Raw genomic sequence first — 23,977 nt, 5'->3', positions numbered from 1 at the left:
GTTTCCCTAAGAACACAGAAGAAGCATCAATGACAAGGACACCACTTTTATTAATAGCTCAATTTTAAACAGAAATCTGCAGAGGTTATTTACTAACAGGAAACACCTGCTGTGGGCTGCCAACTTGTAGAACAGCAAACGTAGAGGAAGTCTATAAGGCTACTATTTGCATGACTATTTTTCTTTCCAAGTCTCCTGACTGAAGTGCACACTGTTAGAGGAAGGACATTTAGTTTTCAAGAAAATGTAAATATTCTAAACAACAAACATGGCGGTTGCCTCACAATGGCACATTCTCAAAGTAAAGCACTTGACCAACAGGATGTTATAGATTGGTACCTTCTATACCTCATTTAAGCTCCCACCCTCCAGACTTTATGAGAAGCTGTAATGACCTAATCAACCTGATTCAACTGTAGATGCAAAAGGAAATCACTTTCTCAGCCAACAAAAAAAGTACACTAAAGCTGTCATGGTCCAAAACACCCAATTTAAGTGTCATAGTCAAAAAGGCTAATTTTAGAAATCTATTATTTTAGCCATATACCCATCATTCCAGCACTCAAGAGGTGAGGAAGGAGGATCATGAGTTTGAATCCAGCCTGGGCAACAAAGCAAAAGCTTGTCTGAAAATAAAAGCACTAAATAAACTCTCCATTTTTTTTTTTTTTTAAACTAAGCTAAATGTGTACTCTGAATGTCTTCCCCAGCACCATCCAGACTTACATCACTTGTTGCTACCAATATCACAAAATAATAAAATCTTGTGATAGAAATGTCAAATCACACACACCCAGTCGCTAATACAGAATGACAATATGTACAGAGAATGTCAGCCTAACTTACTGAAACCATTTCTCAATGGCTCTCATTAAGAAATATAGATGTATTTTACAGTTCAGATTTTAGCAAAATGGGCCAAATACCTTACACTAAAAATGGGGCTTTGTAGAAAACTCAACATTTTTATTTCTTCATGTGTATGTATAGTATGCATGCCTGTCTACATATATTCCCATGTGTGTATGTAGGTGTGTGCACTTGGAGCCCAGAGGTTTATGTTGGGTATCTTCCTCAACCATTTTCTTCTACCTTGTACGTTGAGGCAGTATCCCTCAGATAGACCCAAATCTGACTGATTCAACTAGTCCAGTAGAACACATGCTCCCCTCCTCTCCAGTCCTGGGATTAGATAAGCTACTACACAAGCCTAACATCTATTGCTAGGGATCCCAGCTTTAGTTTAGTAGGCTTCACCTCTGTTAAGCCATCCCAGCATGTCTGAGCATGAAGATGTTTGCACTCTGAAGTAGGCATGTCTTGGAATTTCAGTTTCTTAATTAGAGCTTTGATTTTTTTTTTTTTTTTTTTTTTTTTCCTTTTTCTTTTAAAAGCTGGGATATAGCTCAGTGGTGGAGCTTACGTTCAATTCCTGGCAGTGTAAAATTTTTAAATTAACTGGATAATAAAATTCTTTACTAGCTCCTACCATCTAAAAGTCCTAAATTTGGGGATAGAGGAGAGAGGGTATTGGCTCGGTGGCATCAGAGTGCCTGCCTAGCATTGGTGAGGCTCAATCCTCAGTGCCCACACACCAAGTGCCACTGCAGTTTTATTAGTAAAAGACTCCTCTCCCAGCAAGAGAGAAAGGAGGAGATCACAGTATGAACTCCATAGACGTTGTAAAAGTTTATTCCTGGTCCATCCCACCAACCTAATCCTTTGCAGCTGAGGTAACAACTTCTTTCCCGAACATGGTCTGTGGAGCCCTTTTCAAGTAATTATCTTTCTACTCCATTCCAAAGATCTGCACCTTTCATCACAATGACATTTTAAGGTACAATTGTCAATGCAACCCTCAAAATGCAAGTTTATTGAATAAAGCTGAGAAGAGCAGTAAACAGACCCAAAAAAAAAAAAAAAAATGCATCCACACCTAAATAAAAAAATTTCCGTATTTACAAATTGCAGTAACTGTTAGGTTTTCACATGCAGAGGTTATGCACAGGAAAATGTTGGTAGTAGCTTTTAGATGTCCTGAAATACTGGAAAGCAATAAAAAAAAAAGACACACAAACACATTAAGGTTTAGCTATAAGTAAATTAACAAAAACCTATGCAGTCCCCACTTAGTTACACATTCTGGTTCCAGTCCCTCTTTTTAGGCACAAGCAAGTCTCCATTCTTTGAAATGGTTCACAGTGACCATTACACGTGTTAGGCTACATGAACAAGTTTAAATAACCCTTCATTCAAACCACCCATCCCATCCTCTGGGAAGAGTGCAACATGCTTCCATGAAGAAAAGAGAACTATAAAGCTCAGATTCTCATTAAAAATGTGAATGGAGAAAACAAGTAGTGTTTGTGCAACACAGTGCAGTTATTAGTACAGAATATTTTAAGGCCATGGCAGTCTATAAATGAAAACGGTATTCATTAAAAGAACTTACTGCTGACTACATTCGGAGTGCTCAACACATCTGAATATGTACTGTCGACATAAGAGCTGCTTAACAGAAGAGACAAATCACACACAGTGTGAGGCAACACATAAGCAGGTGTAAGCACAGGCTTTTATCACTACATCGGCATGAGTAACATTTTACAGATGAACCAGTATTAATATGTCCCTTTATGTACGTAGAGATCATCACTAAGCTACAAAATATGATCATTGTAAGTTTTTGTACAGCTCTGTATCATAGAAGCGAACAATACACAGCATTGGTTCCTCAGTTCTCTCCATGGCCGATCTTAAACAACCTGTAGACATTGCGCATGATTAGATTAAGCAGGCAGGTCTAGAGTTGTCACAATCAAGAAGTCTAGGGGCACTAGTGAAAAGAGTGCCAAACCTTACATTGGTAAGAAAAAAAATTACGAATCTGTTTATAAGTATCCTTTGTGCTGAAAGTCAACTTCATGACTGGATATAAAAAGTCAGAGTTAAGGGTGTCATGCAGCAGCACAGGGTGGGTGACTAGAGACAAAGAACAGACGTATTCACACAAGGTCAGACATTCTTAATGGGTTTTATTACACTAGCTGGAATGCTCTAAATTCATGAAAACTTTTGAAAAAAAAAAATCTTCAATTCCCATCCCTTTAAAAAACTGTTAAAAGGGGGAAGAAAACTAATGATCTGGACAGATACAAAAGAGCATGCTGTAACTCTTCCCATCTCCCCAAATGCTATGTGGAGACAAAGGAGTCTCAGAAAGCAGAACGTTTAAAATTTATCAGGTAGGAAGTCTCCAGTGTAGGCAACCCAACTGTGCTGACCTGGTGCCTCTGCTAACTCTTAGCAGACCAATTATTCCTACAGTATAAGTCTACATTTCACATGCATATGTGAGACGGGACAAACATTTTATGTTCATATCCCACATGAGTCAGGCTTGAAGTTTTTCTAAATACTGTGTGGCTCTAGGAAATCCATGCTGCATCAAGTCAGTACCAGTATAAGCTACTGGACTCTGTAATGAAATAGGTAGACATTTACTGAAAACCAATACAAAAATCTGGCCCAGAAAGACCAGAATGATAATATGCAATTTTCTTAATTTAAGATGGTCAAAAATGTGGGTGTTTTTTAAAAAAGAAAGGAAAGAGGCCTCTACACACTAGACAAGTGTGTGAAGCCTTTTAGTGTGTTGACTTTATCATGACAACTCCAGCTGATTTGTTATGAAGGATAGGAATATACATCTTCAGCAGTGCACATGAGAAATAAACTCTGAGAAAGGCAATTTCTTGGGTTTAGGAAGGACCATGTTCTGGGAAGTACTTCAGAGGAACGGACAGTAGTTCTAGGATTATAGCCAAGAAGGACTGGAAGACGTCAGAAGATGTCTCAGCTTCTTCGGGATTTTGAGTGTTGAATAAGCCACTGAAGTGTGATATCTAAAGGCAGGGAAAGTGAGAGTTAAGAAATCAGCATTACAAAATTAAACACACAGACAATTCTTAAACTGTCCAAGGTGCTATGTCTCCTCTGCATCTGAACTCCACCACCAGAGCTTCAAGATGACAATGTGAGAAACTATTAGATACTGAACTTGAACTTGGTACCTGTCTGTCAGATCAGGAGCTAAACACAAACTGCCAGGAGGGCAAAGATATGAAAGGACTCTCTGACCTCAAAAAAACTATACTAATAAAGATAAAGTTAATCATTTGGGCTTTAATGTCACACAGAGACCAGCAGACAAGGGAAAGCACAAAAGCATAGTCTCAGGAGGCATGCCCCACTGCAGAACATGGGGGCTGCTAAGACGTGGCTAAGGCAAAAGGAAAACAGGGTTCCCACTCACTGCGTAACTAGACGCCTAGACTATGGCTTTATAACCTTGTTGTGATTTCATGAGGTGAACCTTTCCTGTGCCTCACAGAATGTGCCAGCCCAACCACGACAATCATAAAGAACAAAATTACAGCATCTGCACATATCTCACACAAATACACATGCATCAAAACAAAACAAAAAAAGCATAGAAGCAGAGATAGGAGAACTAACTACCTGGGGAAGAAGTGAGCCAGAAGGACAGGGAGGGAACAAAAGAGAGGAAAGACTATGAGCAAAGTATGACTTCTGTGCATGCAACTGTCATGAAACCCATTTCTTTTGCACTAAAATTTATTTTAAAAACCATTCTCCTCGGGAACACAAGTGTTTGAGTTGAGCTCAATAAATAAAGTGGTGCTAACAATTAGGACTTTATTCTCAAGTCAACAGGAAATTATTGAAGAGTTTGAAACAGGAAGGTATTAGCTTATTTTAGCAAACCAGTAAGAACAACAGAACAACTTGGAGGGCTGCAATGTGCAGACTGACTCCGCTCAACTGGACAGGATACAAAGGAATGAGAATGTGAAGCGATAAGCACAGTATATAGAGAAGATGCATGACTGGGAGGACTACACGTGTGACTACAGGGAGTAGGTAAGAAAGAATCTCCTGGCGGCCTGGCTAGCCTCAAATTCAGAGGCTTACCTGTCTCTGCCTCCTAAAGACCATGACTAACGGCATGTGCCACCATGCCCAGGCACAGCTGGCTTGCTTCCCAAGTGGCTCACATCTCAGGTTCTAGAAGATCTGACATTAGTTTTAAAGATCTGAAGAAGAGACGCAACTAACAAGGAATCAAGATACAGTCAAAACTACGGTAGCTCAGGAGAGCCAGAAAAAGTCCACAGACTGAGAAGCCAGCTAAGTCGGAGCACCGAATTACTGTCCTGAGTGAGTTCTTGAAAATACTAACTACCTGGAAGCTATGTTCTCACATATCGCACTCTATCTTCCAATCTTGAAAGATTAATTTCAGTCTTCCATTTTCCCAACTAAAACACATTAGAGAAACTATAGACCACACCTATCAAGTACAGACTAGGGCCAGAAGCTGAACAAAAGTGACTATTCACAGTTGGGAAAACAAAAATTTAGTAACTCAAGAAACAAGTTTTCTACATCTTTTATTACACCACTATGAAATCAGATGGGGAAAGGAAAATGACCACATTTTCATACTTAAGAAACTTAAAAGAATAAGCCTATCCTCTATAGCCACTGGACAGAAGCTAAGATCCCAAAGAAAATTGAGTTCTCAGGACTAGACAAAAATGCAGAACAAAGAATCACAGGGTCACAAGAAATAAACACTCCTCACGTGGTTCCAGGACACTTTTCTCAGATCAAGAGCACTTGCCCTGCTATATTAATAGGACAGTAAAACACATGAAACCATGTACACTCAAAACTTTTTGAAGCAATTCATTAATGCTCAGTTTGAATCTAGCAAAGACAGTGGTTTCCTTAGCCTCCATAATACTGCACATAAAACATTGAAATTACTAATTAGTACACCCTAGCAAGCCATCATCAGCCTCAAACACTTATCAATTCTCACCACCACTGCTGAATCCCTTGTAGCCTTGAATAAATGAAATGAACCCAAGGCTGACTTTCTCTCATCTCCCCAGCTCACCTCTCTTTTTGAGACAGGGTCCTGCTACCAAGCCACAGTTGCCCTAGCACTCACTAAGTAGCACAGGCAGACCTCAAACTCAACAATCCTCCCACCTCAGCTTCCCAAATGCCAGGACAACAGGTATCTACCATCATACCAAGCTGGCCATTTATTTTTGTTGTTGTTCCTTTAGAAAATTATCTGGCTAGTTCTTGACAGTAATAAAAGATTATTTTTCCTCCCAAAGTTTCCCGTTTCTAACTTAAGAAATATTAAAGAATATTTGAAGGAGTAATGGATTTAAAGAACAGTACAACATCCTAAAAACTACAGTGAAGAGCAGCCCTGCTTCTACTGATATTCTGTGCTAATTCTTGGGGTAGAGATTGAGAGATGTTTAGAAACATCTGCATCTCTACCCTCTTCCAGTTATGAGAACCAAAAGAAAATGTCTCCATATATTGCCACATGCCTCCTAAGGTAACAATCCCTCAGTTAAAAATAAGAAGCACATATTAAAAACAAATAAAACAAAACCTCCCCACTCACTACAGCACAGGAAAAAACATGGCTTCCTTCCCCAAGGTACTCATTTCTTCCAAAAGCAGCAGCCATTTCTTACCTATATTATCCTTTTCTTTGCAAGAAATTGAATAGCAGCAAATTTCTCTATCTTGAATAGCAGACAGGTTCCTGTAAGAAACAGAATTGGTTTAAAAAAAAAAAAAAAAAAAGATGGCAGCTGTCTTGCTTACTCTTTACTCAGTTTCACTTATTTTCATTACTATGCAAAAGAATGTTTTCCCACTAATAAAATTTAGAGGTTTACTTCTATGGTTGCCCCAGTTTATCCATCTAAGAACAAGTTACATTAGTAAATAATGAAATTATGCCTAAAAAACAGAGAACAGTCTATAATTTACCAACAAGCTTCTCAACATTACTCTTCTTAGGACCTACATTTTTTCAATTAGCTGTTTCTCATCCAAGGCATTTGGAAGATCTCTCTTGTTTCCAAGTACTAGTACCTTTAAAAATAAGATAGTATGAGTAAATCTTATGTACAAAAAAAAGATCACAATGTAATATCTAAATATTCCAAAACTACTTTCATGTTAATATACACCATAATTATAAAGAAATATAGATATATAAAAATGCACTTGAGTGCAAGGCTAGAGAGATAGCTCAGAGGTTGCAAGCACTGGCTGCTCTTCCAGAGGTCCTGAGTTCAATTCCCAGTAACCACATGATCAATCGCAGCCATTTGTAATGAGATCTAATGCCTTCTTCTGGACTGAGGTCATACATGCAAACAGAACACCGTATATATGATAAGTAAATAAATATCTTTTAAAAAAACACACTTGAGTGACTGGTAGCCGATCTTATTTATGAATTCATCCATAAATGGCATAACTCCTACCAAGGCAGCCTCAATTCAATCTGTGCCAACTTGTATTTAAAATACTCTAAGATACTATAGGAGCTGAGAGATGGCTCAGTATACAAAGGCTAGTTAGTGACCTGAGTTAGATCCCTAGGACTCATATGGTAGTTGTGGAATCCTCTGACCTCCAAACACAAGTAATGGCACATATGCATGTCCAATGGCTTAATCCCCAACACTAAATAAACATTTTAAGCCTATGATGTACACTCTGAAACTTCCTTTTAAAAAAAAATCATAACCAAAATGTAAATATCTTCACAGTTGCAGGTGAGGCTGAGGGTGCTAGACTTGTGAGTTTGAGGCTGGTCTCATCTACATATTTAGTTCAGGACAGACAAGCTATTAAAAGAAAAAAAAAATCTTCACAGCTAAGGGTTTATCTGTGTCAATCAAATACATCAAATACAAATATGGAAAATACGGATATAAGTGACCTCCCCCGTTTTTTCAGGAGCTAATAGAGTTAATTAATGGCTTCTGTGGGGGGAGAGTCATCTCTCTTTAAAGATGTGGCCCCTAATAAATTGACTACACGCCAATGAATGGTCCCATACCCATGAGAATACAACAACATAAACTGGACTCAGTGGATCATAAAGTCTTTTTTAAAGGGGGGACAAAGTTGGGTGAGGTTGGACTGGGGAGGAATTAGGGAGAGGGAGGAGTGGATGGGAAATATGGATAAAATACATTGTTGTTGCAGAATATTGAAGATCTGCAATATTAATTTATGCTGTAGAACATTTGTTTAATGGTTCAAAAATGCATTGCATTCTTTTATGTTGTATTTGTTTAACTCTATGAAGCTGTGTCACTTTTGGCTGTCACTTTTGCCTGATTGGTCTAATAAAGAGCTAACGGCCAATAGGAAGGCAGGAAAAAAGATAGGCAGGGCTGGTAAACAGAGAGAATAAATGGGAGGAGAAATCTGGGGAGAAGAGATTGAGGAACAAGAAAAGAAGAGGAGGAGGACATTAGGGGCTAGCCACCCAGCTACATAGCAAGCCATGGAGTAAGAAGGAAAGAAAGGTATACAGAAATGGAGAAAAATAAAAAGCCCAGAGGCAAAAGATAGACTGAATAATTTAAGAAAAGGCAGCCAGAAGCATGGCAAGCTAAGGCTTGGCATTGATAAGAATAAAATTCCATGTATTTATTTGGCGGGCCCCAAAGGAGTAAAAGAATAAATCAACAATAACTCATTGTATGAGGCCAGTAAGCCCATGTCTTGAATGGGCTTATACAGTTTGTCGACGGTCTAGTGAAGGCATCTATAGACAGTACACTATCCAGAATCCAGTAGAGACTAGGCAAAAGTGACTCCAGTTTTTAAGAACACCCCAGAACAGGGATTATTCTCCCACACACCAGATCAACATAGGACTTTTTCAGGCTGGCCTGGAACTCATAGCATTCCTCGCACCTCAGGCTTGCAAGCACAGGGTTTATAGACAAAAGCTACCACAACCAGGTGAGAAACAATTCTTAACGAAAGTACTTAAATAAGTAATTACATGAGGAAATACTGTTAAGTAGTAGAGAAAGATCAGAAAGATAAAACTTCAATTTCTCAATTTCACAATGTTGGAGCCAAAGTACTCTTAATCTTTAAAAAAGACATTTTACTAATTTCAAATATAATTAGCAGGCTCCATGTCTGGTTACAACCAACTGCATATCAAAAGCACATGGGAAGCCAGGCAGGAGACTCAGAGCTTTAATTCTAGTGCTTGGGAACTGAGGCAGAAGGATATCCAATTTGAGGCAAGCCAGGGAGGGCTACGTTGTAGTTAGATGCAGGCCAGCCTGAACTATAGAGTGAAATCCATCAAAAAGAAAGGAAGGAAGGAAGGAAGGAAGGAAGGAAGGAAGGAAGGAAGGAAGGAAGGAAGCAAGGAAGGAAGGAAGCTAAGCAAAAAACATGGAAGGGGGGCTGTGACCTCACTGAGAATATATGTACAGTCTTCCCTTTGCCATCATTCCCTTAACAGTACAGTCAACAACTATTACAAAACTCTTACGTTGTATTAAGTATTGTTATTAATCGAAACTTAATTCAAAGCACATGGAAGAATATGTAATTTGCATGTGAACACTATACCATTTTCCAAACAGAACCCAAGAAGCCGGGTCTGCTAGCAGACTTATTAGTCCAACACTTGGGAGGCTGAGGCAACAGGATCACAAGTTTGAGGCCATCCCAGGCTATATCATAAAGCTTAATCTCAAACAAAACAAAAAACAAAAAAAGAAAATGAAAAACATCTTGAGAATCTTCAGATCTCTGTACTTGTGGGGAATAGGGATCCTAAAACCAAGGCAGGTTCAATGTTAAATATATAATTGCAATGGACAGTGATGGTCCACACCTTTAATTCCAGCACTTGAGAGGCAGAAGTAGGCAGATCTCTGTGAGTTCAAGGCCAGCCTGGTTTACAGAGTAAGTTCCACAATAGCCAGTGCTTTATAGAAAAACCCTGTCTCCATTTAAAAAAAAAAAAGTTATTAAAAATACAAAATACCAGATTCTCCAAACTTACTGGAATTCCTTGTAACTGTGGTTTATCTAGAAGATTATGGAGCTCATTTCGAGATGCTTCTATCTTTTCACGATCTGCAGCATCTATCATGTAACTTAAAAAACAAAGAGATATCAACATGATCAACATGCCATCTCTATGAATCTCAATGAACTAGGATTACAGATCTTTAAGTCCTACATCAGCATGAATAAATACTTTTAACTAATTATTCAGAGACTAATTAATAGATGCTATACTTAGGAATATGAAGCACAGCGCTCAGCTGAATATAGAAATCAACACAGCCCTTATTCTATGATTTCTTAAAATTCCATGTTAATGAAATTAAACTGAGATATTAGCTAAGAAAGACAATTATTGTCTGAGATATTAAGCCTACCCTTGAAAGTATTAATTTTCCCCCCCCAAGACTAAACTGACAAACCAAAAGGAGGGAAAAAAAAAAAAAAAAAAAAAAAAAAGCCCACCACCAACTTACACAATAGCATTGACTCCTCTGCAATACCGCTCCCACATGCTCCGGAACCGGGGTTGTCCTCCTATATCCCAGATCTTTAATCAAAACAAGGAAATTCTTAATAAGGACATTTCAAGTAGTCATTGATGAAGTTACTACCAAAAGTGGAGAACAGTCACAGACACGTCAAATGTTACAGAACCAAAGTAGTACTAAAGCCTCAAACCCAAACTCAATCTGTGAAATCTTTCAACCCCTTCCCAACTTCAAATTCTAAATATGTGAATGTGAGATCTAAACAAACTTCGGGAGCCCATTCCCCATGGAGGGATACTCCCTTAGCCTAGAAACATGGGGTACAGCTTAGGCCTTACCCCAAATGACTTGACAGATTTTGATGATCCCTCATGGAAAGCCTCACCCTTTCTGGGAAATGGATGGGGAGGCTGGTGGGGAGCATGGGAGGGAGAGAGAACTGGGATTGATATGTAAAATAAGAATGTTTCTAATTTAAATTTTAAAAAAGTAAAGAAAAATTCTGCTTGAGCAATGACTTGGTTAAATATTAATTACTACCCAATATATTTCTAATCGTGGATACATGATAGCTATAATAACTTTAACATCTATGAAAACATGCAACATCCAGACTTGGATGCCAAGACAAAACAACAACAACAAAACCCCAACAGTTCAGGACCTCCTAAGTTTTAGAATCATTCTGTAAGTAACATTACTTCCCTTGGAGTTCTCCATAATAATCTCACTGTTTTGCCTACTCTATTAAGCACTGTAAAAATCTAAGTTGTGACTTTCTTTAAAGTTTCCAGCTGAAGCACTGACAAAATGATTAGTGTCATCAGAAAAGCTACAGAGATAACTTAGCAAAGAGATCTGTCAACAAGAACTGGGTGACATGGTTCAGGCTAGAGGCCTAAACTCAGAGGAACTATAGAATGAAAACCAGGATGACAAGAAAAAAAATTAAGTCCCCTATTATTCCTACAGTCCAGGAGCTAAAAAGTATGCTAAAAATGAATTACACTTTTCCTATTTTTAAGTTTCAACTTTAGGCTTAATAATGAAGAAAGGGAAAAAAAACTGGATTATGATATTTGCTACCACAAATATACTAAGATGTTACCGTAATTACCACCTTTTAATATACAACATTGCTCAGACTAAAGACAGGACTGTTATTGCCTGAATTCTCAAGATATCAAATGGTAATTCTACTAACCCACATGGTTAATTGACTTTTATGGACTTAACATTTCAACTCTTAAACACTTAACCTATCAGAAAATATAAATAACTAACTTACAGTCTTTTGGAACAATCCAACCATTACTTAAGAATTATAAATAGCAGGTAAAACCATAAGAACAGAAAATTCTTTGACTACTATTTAAATCAAGTATAAAGAGAGGGGCAGGTCAATACACACATAAATGCATAGAGTATGAGAAGGCGACGTACCTTTATTGTGACGTTACCTTTAGTTACTTTCCTCATGTTGAAGCCCACCGTGGGTATCATATCTTCACTGAATTGACCTGACTAAACAAAATAAAACATTTCAAGTTAAATTAATCAATAATAAAGAGCCATAACATCATATGATCTTCTAGTATTAATACTGCATTTGTACCTATTTTTTTTTTTAATTCATCTATTTATTTTACATCCTGGCCAATGTCTCCTCACACCCACCCCCAATCCCCTCCTCTTCCATCTCTACCCAGGAAAAGGTACCTCTCCTATGAGAGTACCAATAAACATGGCATATCAAATTGCAGTAAAACTAAGCACTTCCCATGTGTTAGGGCTCGGCAGGTGATCCCGTATGAAGATAGAATCAAAAAGTCAACAAAATAAGGAGACAGCCCCTGTTCCCCACTGTCAGGAGTCTAACAAGAAGACCAAGCTGCACGGCTGTCACATATATGCAGAGACACAGCAAAACCTTAGGGAGTTCGATATTCTTGCAGAGGAGGAGAAAAGACTGTGGGAGCCTTGGGGGGGGGGGGGGGTCAAGGACATCACAGGAACACTCACTCACACAATCAACTGACCAGGGCTCATAAGGGCTCACAGAGACTGAACCAGCAACCAGGGAGCCTGCATGAGACTGACCAAGGTATTCTGTGTGTGTGCGTACACACACACGGGGGGGGGGGGGGGGGGAGAGGAGAGAGAGAGAGAGAGAGAGAGGGAGAGAGAGAGAGAGAGAGAGAGAGAGAGATTTCTGAGTAACTTTTTAGTGGTGAAGCTGGGTGGTGGTGGCATATGCCTTTAATCCCAGCATTTGGGAGGAAGAGGCAGGTGGATCTCTGAGTTTGAGACCAGCCTGGTCTACAGAGTGACTTCCAGGACAGCCAGAGCTGTTACACAGAGAGACCCTATCATGAAAATCTGTTGTTTTCCTCATTGGAAACACCTGATTTTTAAAAGGGTATTTTGGAGCTGGGGATGCACTTGCTAAATGGGCCTGGTAACCCGAGTTCCATCCTCAGAACCCACATAACCCACATAAGTAGGAGAGGAATGACTCCCAAAAGTTGTCCTCTGACTTTCACATGTGCACCAAGGTGTGTATGCTCCCAAAACATATCATGGATATGCAGTTATAAACAACAGTAATACATGAATAGAATTTATGTGTTTTGAGGCAGACACGGTGGCTAACACCTGTAATCCCAGAACTAGGCATGCAGAGACAGAAGAGCTGCCACAGTTTAAGGCCAGCCTGGGCTACATACCAAGACTGTGTATCAAACAAACAAAAAAGGACATTTTGGATATGTACTTGCGCATCTTATAGATTTCCTAAATAAATCTAAAAAGGGAACTTTGGCCAGGCATAGTAATGCACACCTTTAATCCCAGCACCTGGAGGGCAGAGGAAGTGGATCATTGTGAATTCAAGGTCAGCCTGGTCTACAGAGCAAGTTCCAGGACAGATAGGTCTACATATAGTGAGCCTTTGTCTCCAATTAAAAAGTGGGAGAGGGAGCTAGAGAAATAGCTCAGCAGTTAAGAGCACTAATTGGTCTTCCAGAGCACCGAGGTTGGATTCCCAGAAACTACATGGCAGCTCACAACCATCTAAAACTCTGACACTCTCTTCTGGACTGTGTGAGCACAACATGCACATGGTAGACACACATACAGGCAAACCACCCACACACACATAAATAAAGATAAATCTTTACAAATGCAGGGGAAGACCTTTTATATTACATAGGAAAATTTTTTAATTCTCACTTTTACACACATTTTCACAAAGAATTGACAGGTCAAAAGTAAAATGGTTTTTACTTTAATGATAAAATTTTTTAATGTTTCAATGTTAAAATTTAATGCTGAAACAAAAAAGTAGTTCTGAGGGAAGAAAATTACTGATAAGCACTTTGTCTCTAATGAGGCTTATGAAATATTCTTTAACATAAAACTTTATATGAATCAACTTTGTTCTCTTATCAGCTTTTAACTTTGGTATCTACGTCAAGACTAAAATTAGATGTTTTATAATAGTATTTTACTAATATTTTATACTGAAATGCTCACCCAGGGCCAGCAACATGTTTCAGTGGGTACAAGGTACTTACCACCAAGTTTGGTGACTGAGTTCAGTCACTGGGCCCACATGGTGGGGGAAAGAGCCAACTTCTGCAAGTCATCAAAGCACAGAGTGCAAACACTCAATACATAAAGAAATGTTATACTTAAAATAATCTTCCTTTCTTTGGAATCTGAATATGTACTTTCAGAAGGTTTCTGTTTCCAACTAAACAAGCAATAACCATTGTATCACATGGCTTTTAGATCTATCCTTTCCCAATTAGAAATGGCATGCTAAACACCATACACAGAGAATTAACTATACTGCTGGGTCCTCGATTTTTTTCCCATTACTTTGTGTATTTCTGAATAAAAAGTAGGTTTGTGCTATACCAAAAATCAAGAATTTAGACCACTTTCAAATTGTCTTGATTCATCCCCTACATCCAAATAACCCTTAGAAATTAATAACTTTGTTAACATATCAGCCAGAATTATGGCTACCCTTTGTCAACATTCAGTATTTAGTGGCTACCAAGTCACTCCACAAAGGCACCTGATTTATGCACTCAGTCATTATTCTAATCTTTACTGTACTTCCTTCCGTACAGTGTCCTATTACTCAGTAGTTTCACATTTCATACTGTGTCCTCTACAGCATTGTGAAATACATCTTTCTGAACCATGGTTAATACTAACTTTATATTCCAGACACTTTACCAACTACCAGCATTTCTCAGTTGTACTGACTGACTTCTGAGGTCAACAATGTGCTGGTCAAACAAACAGTGACCAGTCAAAGAAATAAGATTTTTTTTTTCTCCCAAGGCCTAACACTGGCTAATTGTGTGCTGTGACCTTATGTTACCCACATGTGCATTCTATAGTTTTAAATTCTCAGCATACAGAACTCCAATTTTACAAATTAATTCAGTGTTCAGTAGTGTTTTGGTTTGATTCAAGCAGGAAAAATGTTAACAGTAACAGAAATTAGTACATTCAATTACATTCAATATTATTCTCAGAACTTGCACACACAACAATTGTTTGCTTGAAACACTCTCCCTAAGTAGCCCAGCTAACTCTGAACTTATGCCAATACTGTCTCTGTCCTCCCAAAACCTGGTATTACAGTCATGAAACCCTACACCCAGCCCACTCCCAATCTTTGGTGTCTGCATAGATGAAAGAGATGTTCCCTAGGTGTTCAAGACACAGGCAGAAGTAGGATACTCTGTCACAGACATCCAGCTACTCACAGCCTCACTTTGGTATGTCTTTGACAGCATGCACAGATAAAGAACTGTGCCAAACAGTCATAAGCACCTACTGTGCTCTTTCCTCTGTGATCTTATAAACCATACAGGTACTTTGCCTCTTCCATTATGCACCCAGTTATTCAGTCTCTCATTTATTTAATAAATGGGAGATAAAGAGAAACTAAGAAACAAATATAAAAATACTGGTCAAGAACTAATATAGTCTATGCAAAAGAGGTAATAATAAAGAGAAAATGGGTATTCAGGAAAACCCTCTCTGAAGTGGTGAGGTTTACATCCCCTAAAGATAATTTAAACCTTTGGACAAGTATAGATAATGATACATATTGCCCATTTCAAAAAGCAACAACAAAGGGTTTTGAATGTTTTCACCATAAAGAAACAGGGGCTGGGGGCTACTTAGTGGTAGAGCACATGTCTAAGCACACGTAAAGCTGTAGGGCACATCCCCAGGTGTTTCTGCCTTGATTTAAACAGCAATGTAGTGTATAATTGCACATGAATTGTACATCACATGGCTCTACATAAACATGTTTGTTATATGAATAACTTTTTCATTTAGGGCAATTAAAACTAAGACAACTGCCATATATCATACTAATTGTGCTATTTGAAAATGAGCCTAAATTTCTAAGCCTCAGTCCAGCTAGGCTACTTTTGATCAGATACAGATATAGGAAACTAACGAACTCTCTCACAGAAAGAACATATGACGGGTCTCTTCATAATTGCTTTTCCTAAGTGTCTGCTCTAGCTCCTGCCCCATTGTTTCAAATGCTTACTGCTCCCTTTCTTCTGGTTTTTTTTCTCCTCTTTGTCTCAAAAGCTATCAGACATAAGCACTTTTGTCCCTTAACAGATGCCCTTTAATAAAGTACTGCCTTCCTTTTGTGTATGGAGCAAAGCTACACTCAAACTGGGTCACGTGGTACTGAATTATTCACAGCTGCAGTGTTCCCACGGACACTCTTTGCCTCTGATCAGCTTCTGAGAGGCAAGCAGGTTTGAAGATGTATTGCTATGAGTGGTGTAATAAAAAGCTTAACAGCCAATAGATAGACAGGAGAGACGGGGCGGGACTTCTGGGCAGAGAGGACACTGGGAGAAAGAAAGGCAGAGTCAGCATCCAGATGGTAGGAAGCAGGATGGGTAGTACGGAGATGGGGTAATGAGCCTCACAGAAGAATGTCGATTTAAAAAATAAGGGGTTAATTTGTTATAAGAACTAATTAGAAACAAGACTAAGCTAAGGCTGGGCTTTTTTGTTTGTTGTTTTTCGAGACAGGGTTTCTCTGTGTAGCACGGGCTGTCCTGGAACTCACCCTGTAGACCAGGTTGGCCTTGAACACAGAGATCCACCTGCCTCTGCCTCCCAAATGCTGGGATTAAATGTGTGTGCCACCACTACAGATGCAGCACATACACAGAGCCCACTGCTCAAAGAGTACAGAGGTTCAGCTCCTTTTAGAGGTCCTGCTAACACTTCTGGGAGATGGACAGAAATGCCTGCCACAGCACAGACACAACAGCTTTCCAGAACTGAAGCAGTTAGGCACAGCTGGGACAGTTAGGAGAACCAAAGGGGGCAGAGCCAGCTGCCAAATATGGCATAGGGCCTAGCAGGTTAAGGTTTGGCTTACACAATCAGAAAAAGCTTCAGATTCACAAAAAATCAGATCCAGCCCCCAAAAAACTCTGAACAGATAAAGTATGCTTAAAAATATGCTTAGATGCTAATAAAAGACAATGTGTATACAGTCATAAATAAATTGTTTAAAAACAATAGTAAAGTCTTTAAAGAGTATAAAGTAATAAAAAATAAGTCACATAAGGATGGGAAATATTGTAACACAGGGAATTTGAACCTATATGGTGCTCTGTTAATTTTGAATGTTTTGAATGCTAATGAACAGAGAACGGCAGTTGCTGAGGGACACTGGATTGTGGAAGGGACTGCTAAATTAAACCAGTTTATATACTTTAGTAATACCTTGGCTTCAAAATGGAAATCAGGAAATATATTGCATTGGGGGAGAGGCTGTGCCTTTGTTTCCACAGCAAACAAAAACTGAATTTCTTCAAAATGAATAATGATCAGATTTAACCAGGGAAAACTTCCTGAGAATCTTGGCTAGAAACATGAAAAAGGAAACCAAGAAAAACTATAGAATAAATAAATAAATAAATAAATGCTGATCCTTCTACGGAAGCTACGGAAATAGCTCTGAGACTGGATGAAACATGATAAATCTTATTGGCTACAAAGTCCTCATGACTTATTATATGTCATCCTTTCATATGGCATGAACAAAAATTTGGTTATACATTTCAAACAAACTAAAAAGTTAAAAGATGCCTTTATCTGCCCAAATATAAAACAAAACAAAAACAAATCATCTTTAGCTGACTTGTACACACTGCACATTTCAGAACTGTGTTAATGTACATATGTATGTTACCTTTAAAAATTTGTTTTCAGGGGGGGGGGGAAAAAGCCAGACACGAATGAAGACAAGCAGCACAGGTGATTCAGTCTCTCAGAATGCCTCTGGTGCAGTTTGCTCAAAATTCTGCATTCAAAACAACTTCAAAGCTGCTACCTGCACTTTCCCATTACACAAGTATGGAATAACAAATGTTACAGCTAGTTTTCTAGGGACTTGACCATTATCTCAATTTTCTCAGGATCCCCTGAAAACATCATCACCCCAAGAGAACAGGAAGCAATCTAGAGAAAATGATGCCCACATTCTCAAAAGGTGGAGTGGGTGGTTTTCGGTCATTCAATGGATTATGGATGTTGATTATCATTTAAGGGGATTAGTTGCAAGGTTTTGTTGGCCATGGATTCCAAATAGATCTTTTGGCTAGAAACACTAAAACCAAGTGAAAGCCTCACTACATTTAGCATTAAGCTATGCAAAATGAACACATAAGACCAAAATTCTCTGTACAACAACTTCTTATGAAACACAATGGTATATAAGAACTACTAATGAAACACCTGTGTTCCAATCCTAACTCATCTGAAACAACTAATTAATTCTTATTGCCTGCCTGCTGCATCGGAACCACTCTGCAACAACAACCTTTCCAAAGACAACTCCTGAGAACGGAAATGTTCTCCAGCCCCAATTTCAATTAGAAGCACTATGCTCTCATTCCTGGTACCCTCTATCCCTGAGGAACATGCATTTCCAAAGATCTCTCAGGACTTCTTCCTGTGTGCACGACACCTTTCATTAACAGCACTGGAATATGGTTTCACTAAATCCATACCCAAAAAACTGCCTAGAATTTTCAGTTTGCCTATGTGTAAATTCATTTTGGTACTCAACTAACCTAGAAGCATCCCCATGTGCAGCACTTTCAAATATTCAGGAACATTGATTAGCTATAAAAATGCGAACATACACCCTCAAGAAATCTGTATTAGAGAGCTACAGTAAGCACGGTATGCATGCATCACCCAAGACTAAGTGTATCATTAATAAACAACTATTTATTGACAGATACCAACTAAAAGAGATGTGTTTGTTTGTTTCTTGAGACAGGATCTTACTACATACCCAAGCATAGACTGAAACTCATACACGTAACAAAAAGGTGAGTTTTTGCGCTTTCCTTCTTTCTGGAAAGAACTGGGTATTTCAAGAAGTCAAATGAGAAGGACAGGCCTACCACAAAATTATTTTCATTGCTACTTCATAACTAACTTTGCTACTGTTACCAATCTTACCAATCTGTGGCTCGGTCTTAGGCAACCCCACCCCCACCCCTACCAACCCAAAGGGTTTCGACCCACATGCTAATAAGCAGCTGCTGAGGTCTCTCAAAAGTGAGTCCCAGCTGGCAACCTAGAGAAGGAAACCAGAGCTCAAAGCACAACCCCTCTGGCACTGTTTCCCCAGCTGTGCTATTTGTTTCCTTCCAGTCTCTAAGTTGGACTCAAAGGCAGCCCAGATGCCAGAAACTGACAGCAGGTATAAACAGAAAAGACTCCTTATAAAGTCTTGCCTGGTGTGAGAACAGGGTCCATGGTGCAGGGGTATAGCACACAGGTGAAGTAATGCCCCAGAATGTTTGCCCTCAGTCTTGAGAATGGCCCAGACAAAACCAGGCCTGGAAGCTGTAACATAGACACCCTGACAGCCAGAGAGGAGAAAATCCTAACAGAACAGAAACCACAGTCCAACAAGTGTTCGGGGGGCAGCACAAAATACTGTTAACATTTCCCCCTCAAACCAAACGTAATCTTACTAAGAGAAGGGAGGAAAACTCCCCAGAGTGAGAGGACTTACATGGAAGCCCACCATGTTGACTTTCCCTCTCTCCTCTCATCATTTGGCCTTTAGACCAGGCTGAGTTCTGGGAGTACTTACTGCAGCAAAGCAGAGACTAATGCTCAAACTCTAACCAGATGATCTGGAACCAGGGACAAGACGGGGTGGGAGTGGACCCCAGACCTCCTGAGCTCCTACCCAAGTAGGCACAGATGTAACCCTAAACATGGCTCTAAGAAGCTAAGTGTGGGGTAAACAGCACCTGAATGTGATTTCCAGAGTGGAGTGAATAAAGAAATCATCCAACTAGCACAATGCAGTTTTAAAATCTGAACTAAGATTACCAAAGCAGATCACAGAAGGCTCATCTTGGCCTGAATTCTCAGACAAGTACCTATTAGAACAAAGTCAAACAACAAATCACTCTTCTTCATAAGATTTTGTTTCGGGTTTTATCTTTTGAGACAGGGTCTGTTCATAGTAGCCCTGATTAGCTTGTACTGGATTCTGGTGATCCTCCTGACTCAACTTTCAGAATACTGGATTCCAAGGAGGCAGTGTCATACCTGGCTTTCTCCACAAGGTTTAAAAGAAATCTGGAGTCTCATGATAACCTACACCCATAAAGTCTCACCAACATGACTGCCTAAACATGGGCTGAAGACCAACAACCATCATCATACCAAAGGGGATGGAAGAAAGCCCACAGCATCTCAACACACCACAAAGAACTACAGGCAACTAAGAGGAGAAATAGTGTTCCCCAGGGAAGAGAACACCAACTGGTTATCCAATACCAAATAGTCAGTTCTGAAAACATACATACAAGTAACATTATACAAACTGAGCAGGCTATATTTAGGAAGATATATATGTATATACATATATGTATGTAACAATTAATAAAATAAGAGGCCATGAATTTGAAAGAGAGCAAGGAGGGGTACGTATGAAGGTTTGGAGGGAAGGAGGAATGGAAGATATTTTGTAATTGTTTATAAATACATGTAATAATGTCATAACTGCCCCCAAAATGTCCAAAAAGTGAATGAGATTCAATGGATGTGTGACACACCTCCAAGCTGACCAACACAAATACTGTGGAAATTTCAGGCAACTGTAAACAGTATGAACACAACGAAACCTACACCAAGATATATACCATCAAACTATGTAGAAACATAGAGAATCCTGAAGGCAGCAAGAGGGAAGCAATCCATCACAGATTTAGATTAGCAGATGTTTTATCATATTTTAGAGACTTGGCTGGGTGTGGGGGGTGAAGTCCAGAGACAGAACACCTTTTCACATGTACTTAATTAATACCCAAAACCAAAAGGAGTACAGGCAAGGCCAGCAGAGCTGTTACTCAAAGTGCTAAGGGTAGGCTGGGGTTGCAGTTCTGTGACAAACTTACCTAACCTCAGAAAGCCCCTGGATCTGATACCTAACACCAAAACTAAAAATGCAAATGCACTACAGCATATTAACAGAATAGAGGGCTGTCCACATGATCATGGTGGCTGACAGCCAGGCATGATGATGCATACCTATAATCCCAGCAGAAGCAACCTAAGAGTTCTGGGCCAGTGGCTAGCTAGCATCAGATGTCTTCCTCAATCATTCCCCCATCTTATTTTTTTGAGACAGGGTCTCTCACTGGAGTTAGATGTCTGACTAGCCAGCAAGCCCTAGGGATCCTCCTCTCCATCTCTCCATATGATCCACACCTTAACTCCAGCTTATATGGCAAAGTACTTTATTGTACAGAGAACCATCTCAGCCCTCATCCTGAACTGTACAGTAGGAATCAATGGGTTAACAGTAACCTAGGGGATGGTTTCTGGGTGACTTCCTCATGTTTCTCACATTTACTTAATTGCAAACCTAAATAGCCACTAATGGATGCTGCAATTTCAAGCAACAGCGTTTATTTCCCTGGAAACAGGATGAGACCAATTTGATGTTAAAAGTTTTATCTTAAAATGAATGTTGAACTTTGCCAATTGATTTTTTTCCCCCTCTTTCTGGTTTCATGTAGTCTAGGCTGGCCCCAAACTATGTAGTTGAAGATGGCCTTGAACTCCTTCTGGTCCTCCTGATCAACTAGGATTATGGGTGTGCACTGGACATCTACCATTTAGTAAAATTGATGGTTTTAAATGTATTGTTCTTGGCAGGACATTAATGTCCCAGCACACAATGGAGGTAAGAGGACAACTTTGAGGGGTGGGTTCTCTCTCTTCTTCCACTATACGTGGGTTATGGGATTAAACTCGAGTTTATCCACTGAACTGTCTCACCAGTCTTAATAACTAAACATTATTTTGAAAATACTGAACACATTCTAATCCCCCAACAGTACTTTAAACCGAAATGCAAACCTTTCAGTTATTGTCTTAGTTAATTTTCTATTGCTGTCACAAACACCATGATGAAAGGTAACTTATAAAAGAAACCACTTAATTTGGAGCTCATGGCTCCAGAGGGTGAATCTATGGCCACTATGGTAAGGAGCATGGCAACAAGTAGGTAGGCAGGCATAGCACTGGAGCTGTAGCTCAGATATTACATATGATTTCTGACCTATAAGCTCAAGGCAGAGAAAGAACTAACTAGAAATAGCATAGGATCTTGAAACCACAGTGCCACCTCCAGTGACAACACACCTTCTCCATTAGGACCACACCTCCAAATCCTTCCCAAATAGTTCCACCAAGTGGAACTAAGCACTCAAATATATGAGCCTACAGGGGCATTCTCATTCAAATCACCACAGCTAGGTTTTTTCTACACTCACATCAGTCTCTCTTGAGCAAGGCCCGGTGTGGCTGCATAAAATAACACAGATGACACAGGTTCTCTTTCAATGGTTCCTATCCACTCTATCTCTAAGAACTACAAAGCCATTCCATTAGCCCTGTCAATCTGATCAGTGTTATTTTGCAGTGAATATTTGCTCTTAAAAGAAATTCTGAGTCATGACATGTGGTGCAGATTCCAAAGGGGAGTGCTTTCTAGATACTATCATTATTATTTATTCAGTAGCTGTCTATAACCTGCTTACGAGCATCAGAGTAGAGAGTGGCAGGAAACAGAAGTTCAGGAAGATGTAGTAACAAGAAAGTTCTTAGGGATACATGATGTCTTTACGAAGAATGCACCACTGTTTAAGTCAAGTGTAATGGCAAGACTATAGGCATACACCTATAGTCTCAGCACTCAGGAAATGTAGGCGGGAAGATCACCAGTTTACAGCCAGCCTGTGCTACATTATGAAATGTCTCCAAAATAAAAATACAAACAGTAGTGGTGAACACCTTTAATTATAGCACTTGGGAGGCAGAGATGGGTGAATTTCTGTAAGTTCAAGGTCGGCGTGCTCTACAGAGTGAGTTCCAGGACAGCCAGAGATATACAAAGAAACCCTGTCTCAAAAAAACAAATATGGATAAATTATTGACTTATAGAGGGAAGGAGGGACAGAGGGAGGGGAGGAGGGAAAAAAGGGGAGAGGGGAGAGATAGGAAAGGAACATAATTACAACTAGCCAAATACCTATTGTTGATGGATACTACTCATAAAAATAGTAATGATGGTGGACTGTGGATGCAGCTCAGTGATAACATGCTTGCCTAGAATGCATGAAGCTCTGAGTCCAATCTCCAGTAGCATATATTAATAATAGTAACCTCAATAATAGTAATAATAATGATAATGCCAACAAATCATTCATTTCAGTGACCTCATTTTAAAGAAAAGGAAAGCTAATATCAAGGTCACAAATACAATCAAATGGCCAAAACTGATACTTAAGTGCAAATCTAAATTATAGAAATCTTTAAGTTATGCTAACTTAAGTATAATGCCTCAGACATTTCAGGTTATTATTTGTTCCCAGGTAAGCAAGAGTCATTACTCGTAGGGAAACAGGGAGTGAGTGTCAGCTTACAGGAGTAGTGGTTATTTATCATCACCATGACAAAAATGACAAAATGCCTGACAAGAAACAACTCAGAAGAGAAAAATTTTATTTTGGTTCATGATTTGAAGACAGGAAGGAGGCAGGTGACATGTGGCATAGTAGCAGAAGCCAACAGTTGTGAGGACACAAGCCTGATGAAGCAGAAATGGTTTGCCCCACCAGTGATCCTCTTCCTCCAGCAAGGCCCCATCTATCTCCTAAAGGTTTCACAACTTTGACCAAGAGTGCCACCAGCTGGGGAACAAGTGTTCAAACACACGAGCCTGGGAGGTCATTGTACATTTAAAACACAACATGACAATAACAAACTGTATTCAATAGTCATTTGAAAAGTTGTAAAGGTGATAAAGCAGCTGACGTTCTACATTCAACATTGACAAAGAGCATCAACTTCATCCAAAAAGCCTGAGCTAGTAATGACAACCAAGTTTGTCAACAGGAAAA

The 23,977-nt window shown here is 39.3% G+C and overlaps 1 protein-coding gene across 1 annotated transcript in view; it reads right to left on the bottom strand.

Annotated features, from left to right (window-relative positions):
- Positions 1 to 1,843: 1,843 nt before the first annotated feature.
- Positions 1,844 to 23,977, bottom strand: part of Arl8b (ADP ribosylation factor like GTPase 8B) — a 35,158-nt gene continuing 13,024 nt past the window's right edge. Inside the window, exons 2-7 of the mRNA XM_051203801.1 lie at positions 11,901 to 11,981; positions 10,443 to 10,516; positions 9,962 to 10,055; positions 6,929 to 6,996; positions 6,591 to 6,661; positions 1,844 to 3,905 (exon numbers count right to left, since the gene is read on the bottom strand). Of these exons, the coding sequence (XP_051059758.1) occupies positions 3,856 to 3,905; positions 6,591 to 6,661; positions 6,929 to 6,996; positions 9,962 to 10,055; positions 10,443 to 10,516; positions 11,901 to 11,981 (438 nt within the window). The 3' untranslated portion in view covers positions 1,844 to 3,855. The remainder of the gene's footprint in view (positions 3,906 to 6,590; positions 6,662 to 6,928; positions 6,997 to 9,961; positions 10,056 to 10,442; positions 10,517 to 11,900; positions 11,982 to 23,977) is intronic.

The sequence above is a fragment of the Phodopus roborovskii genome, unplaced genomic scaffold (assembly GCF_943737965.1).
Source record: "Phodopus roborovskii unplaced genomic scaffold, PHOROB, whole genome shotgun sequence".
Classification (NCBI taxonomy): Eukaryota; Metazoa; Chordata; class Mammalia; order Rodentia; family Cricetidae; genus Phodopus; species Phodopus roborovskii.
This window is presented reverse-complemented; position numbering and strand designations above follow the sequence as displayed.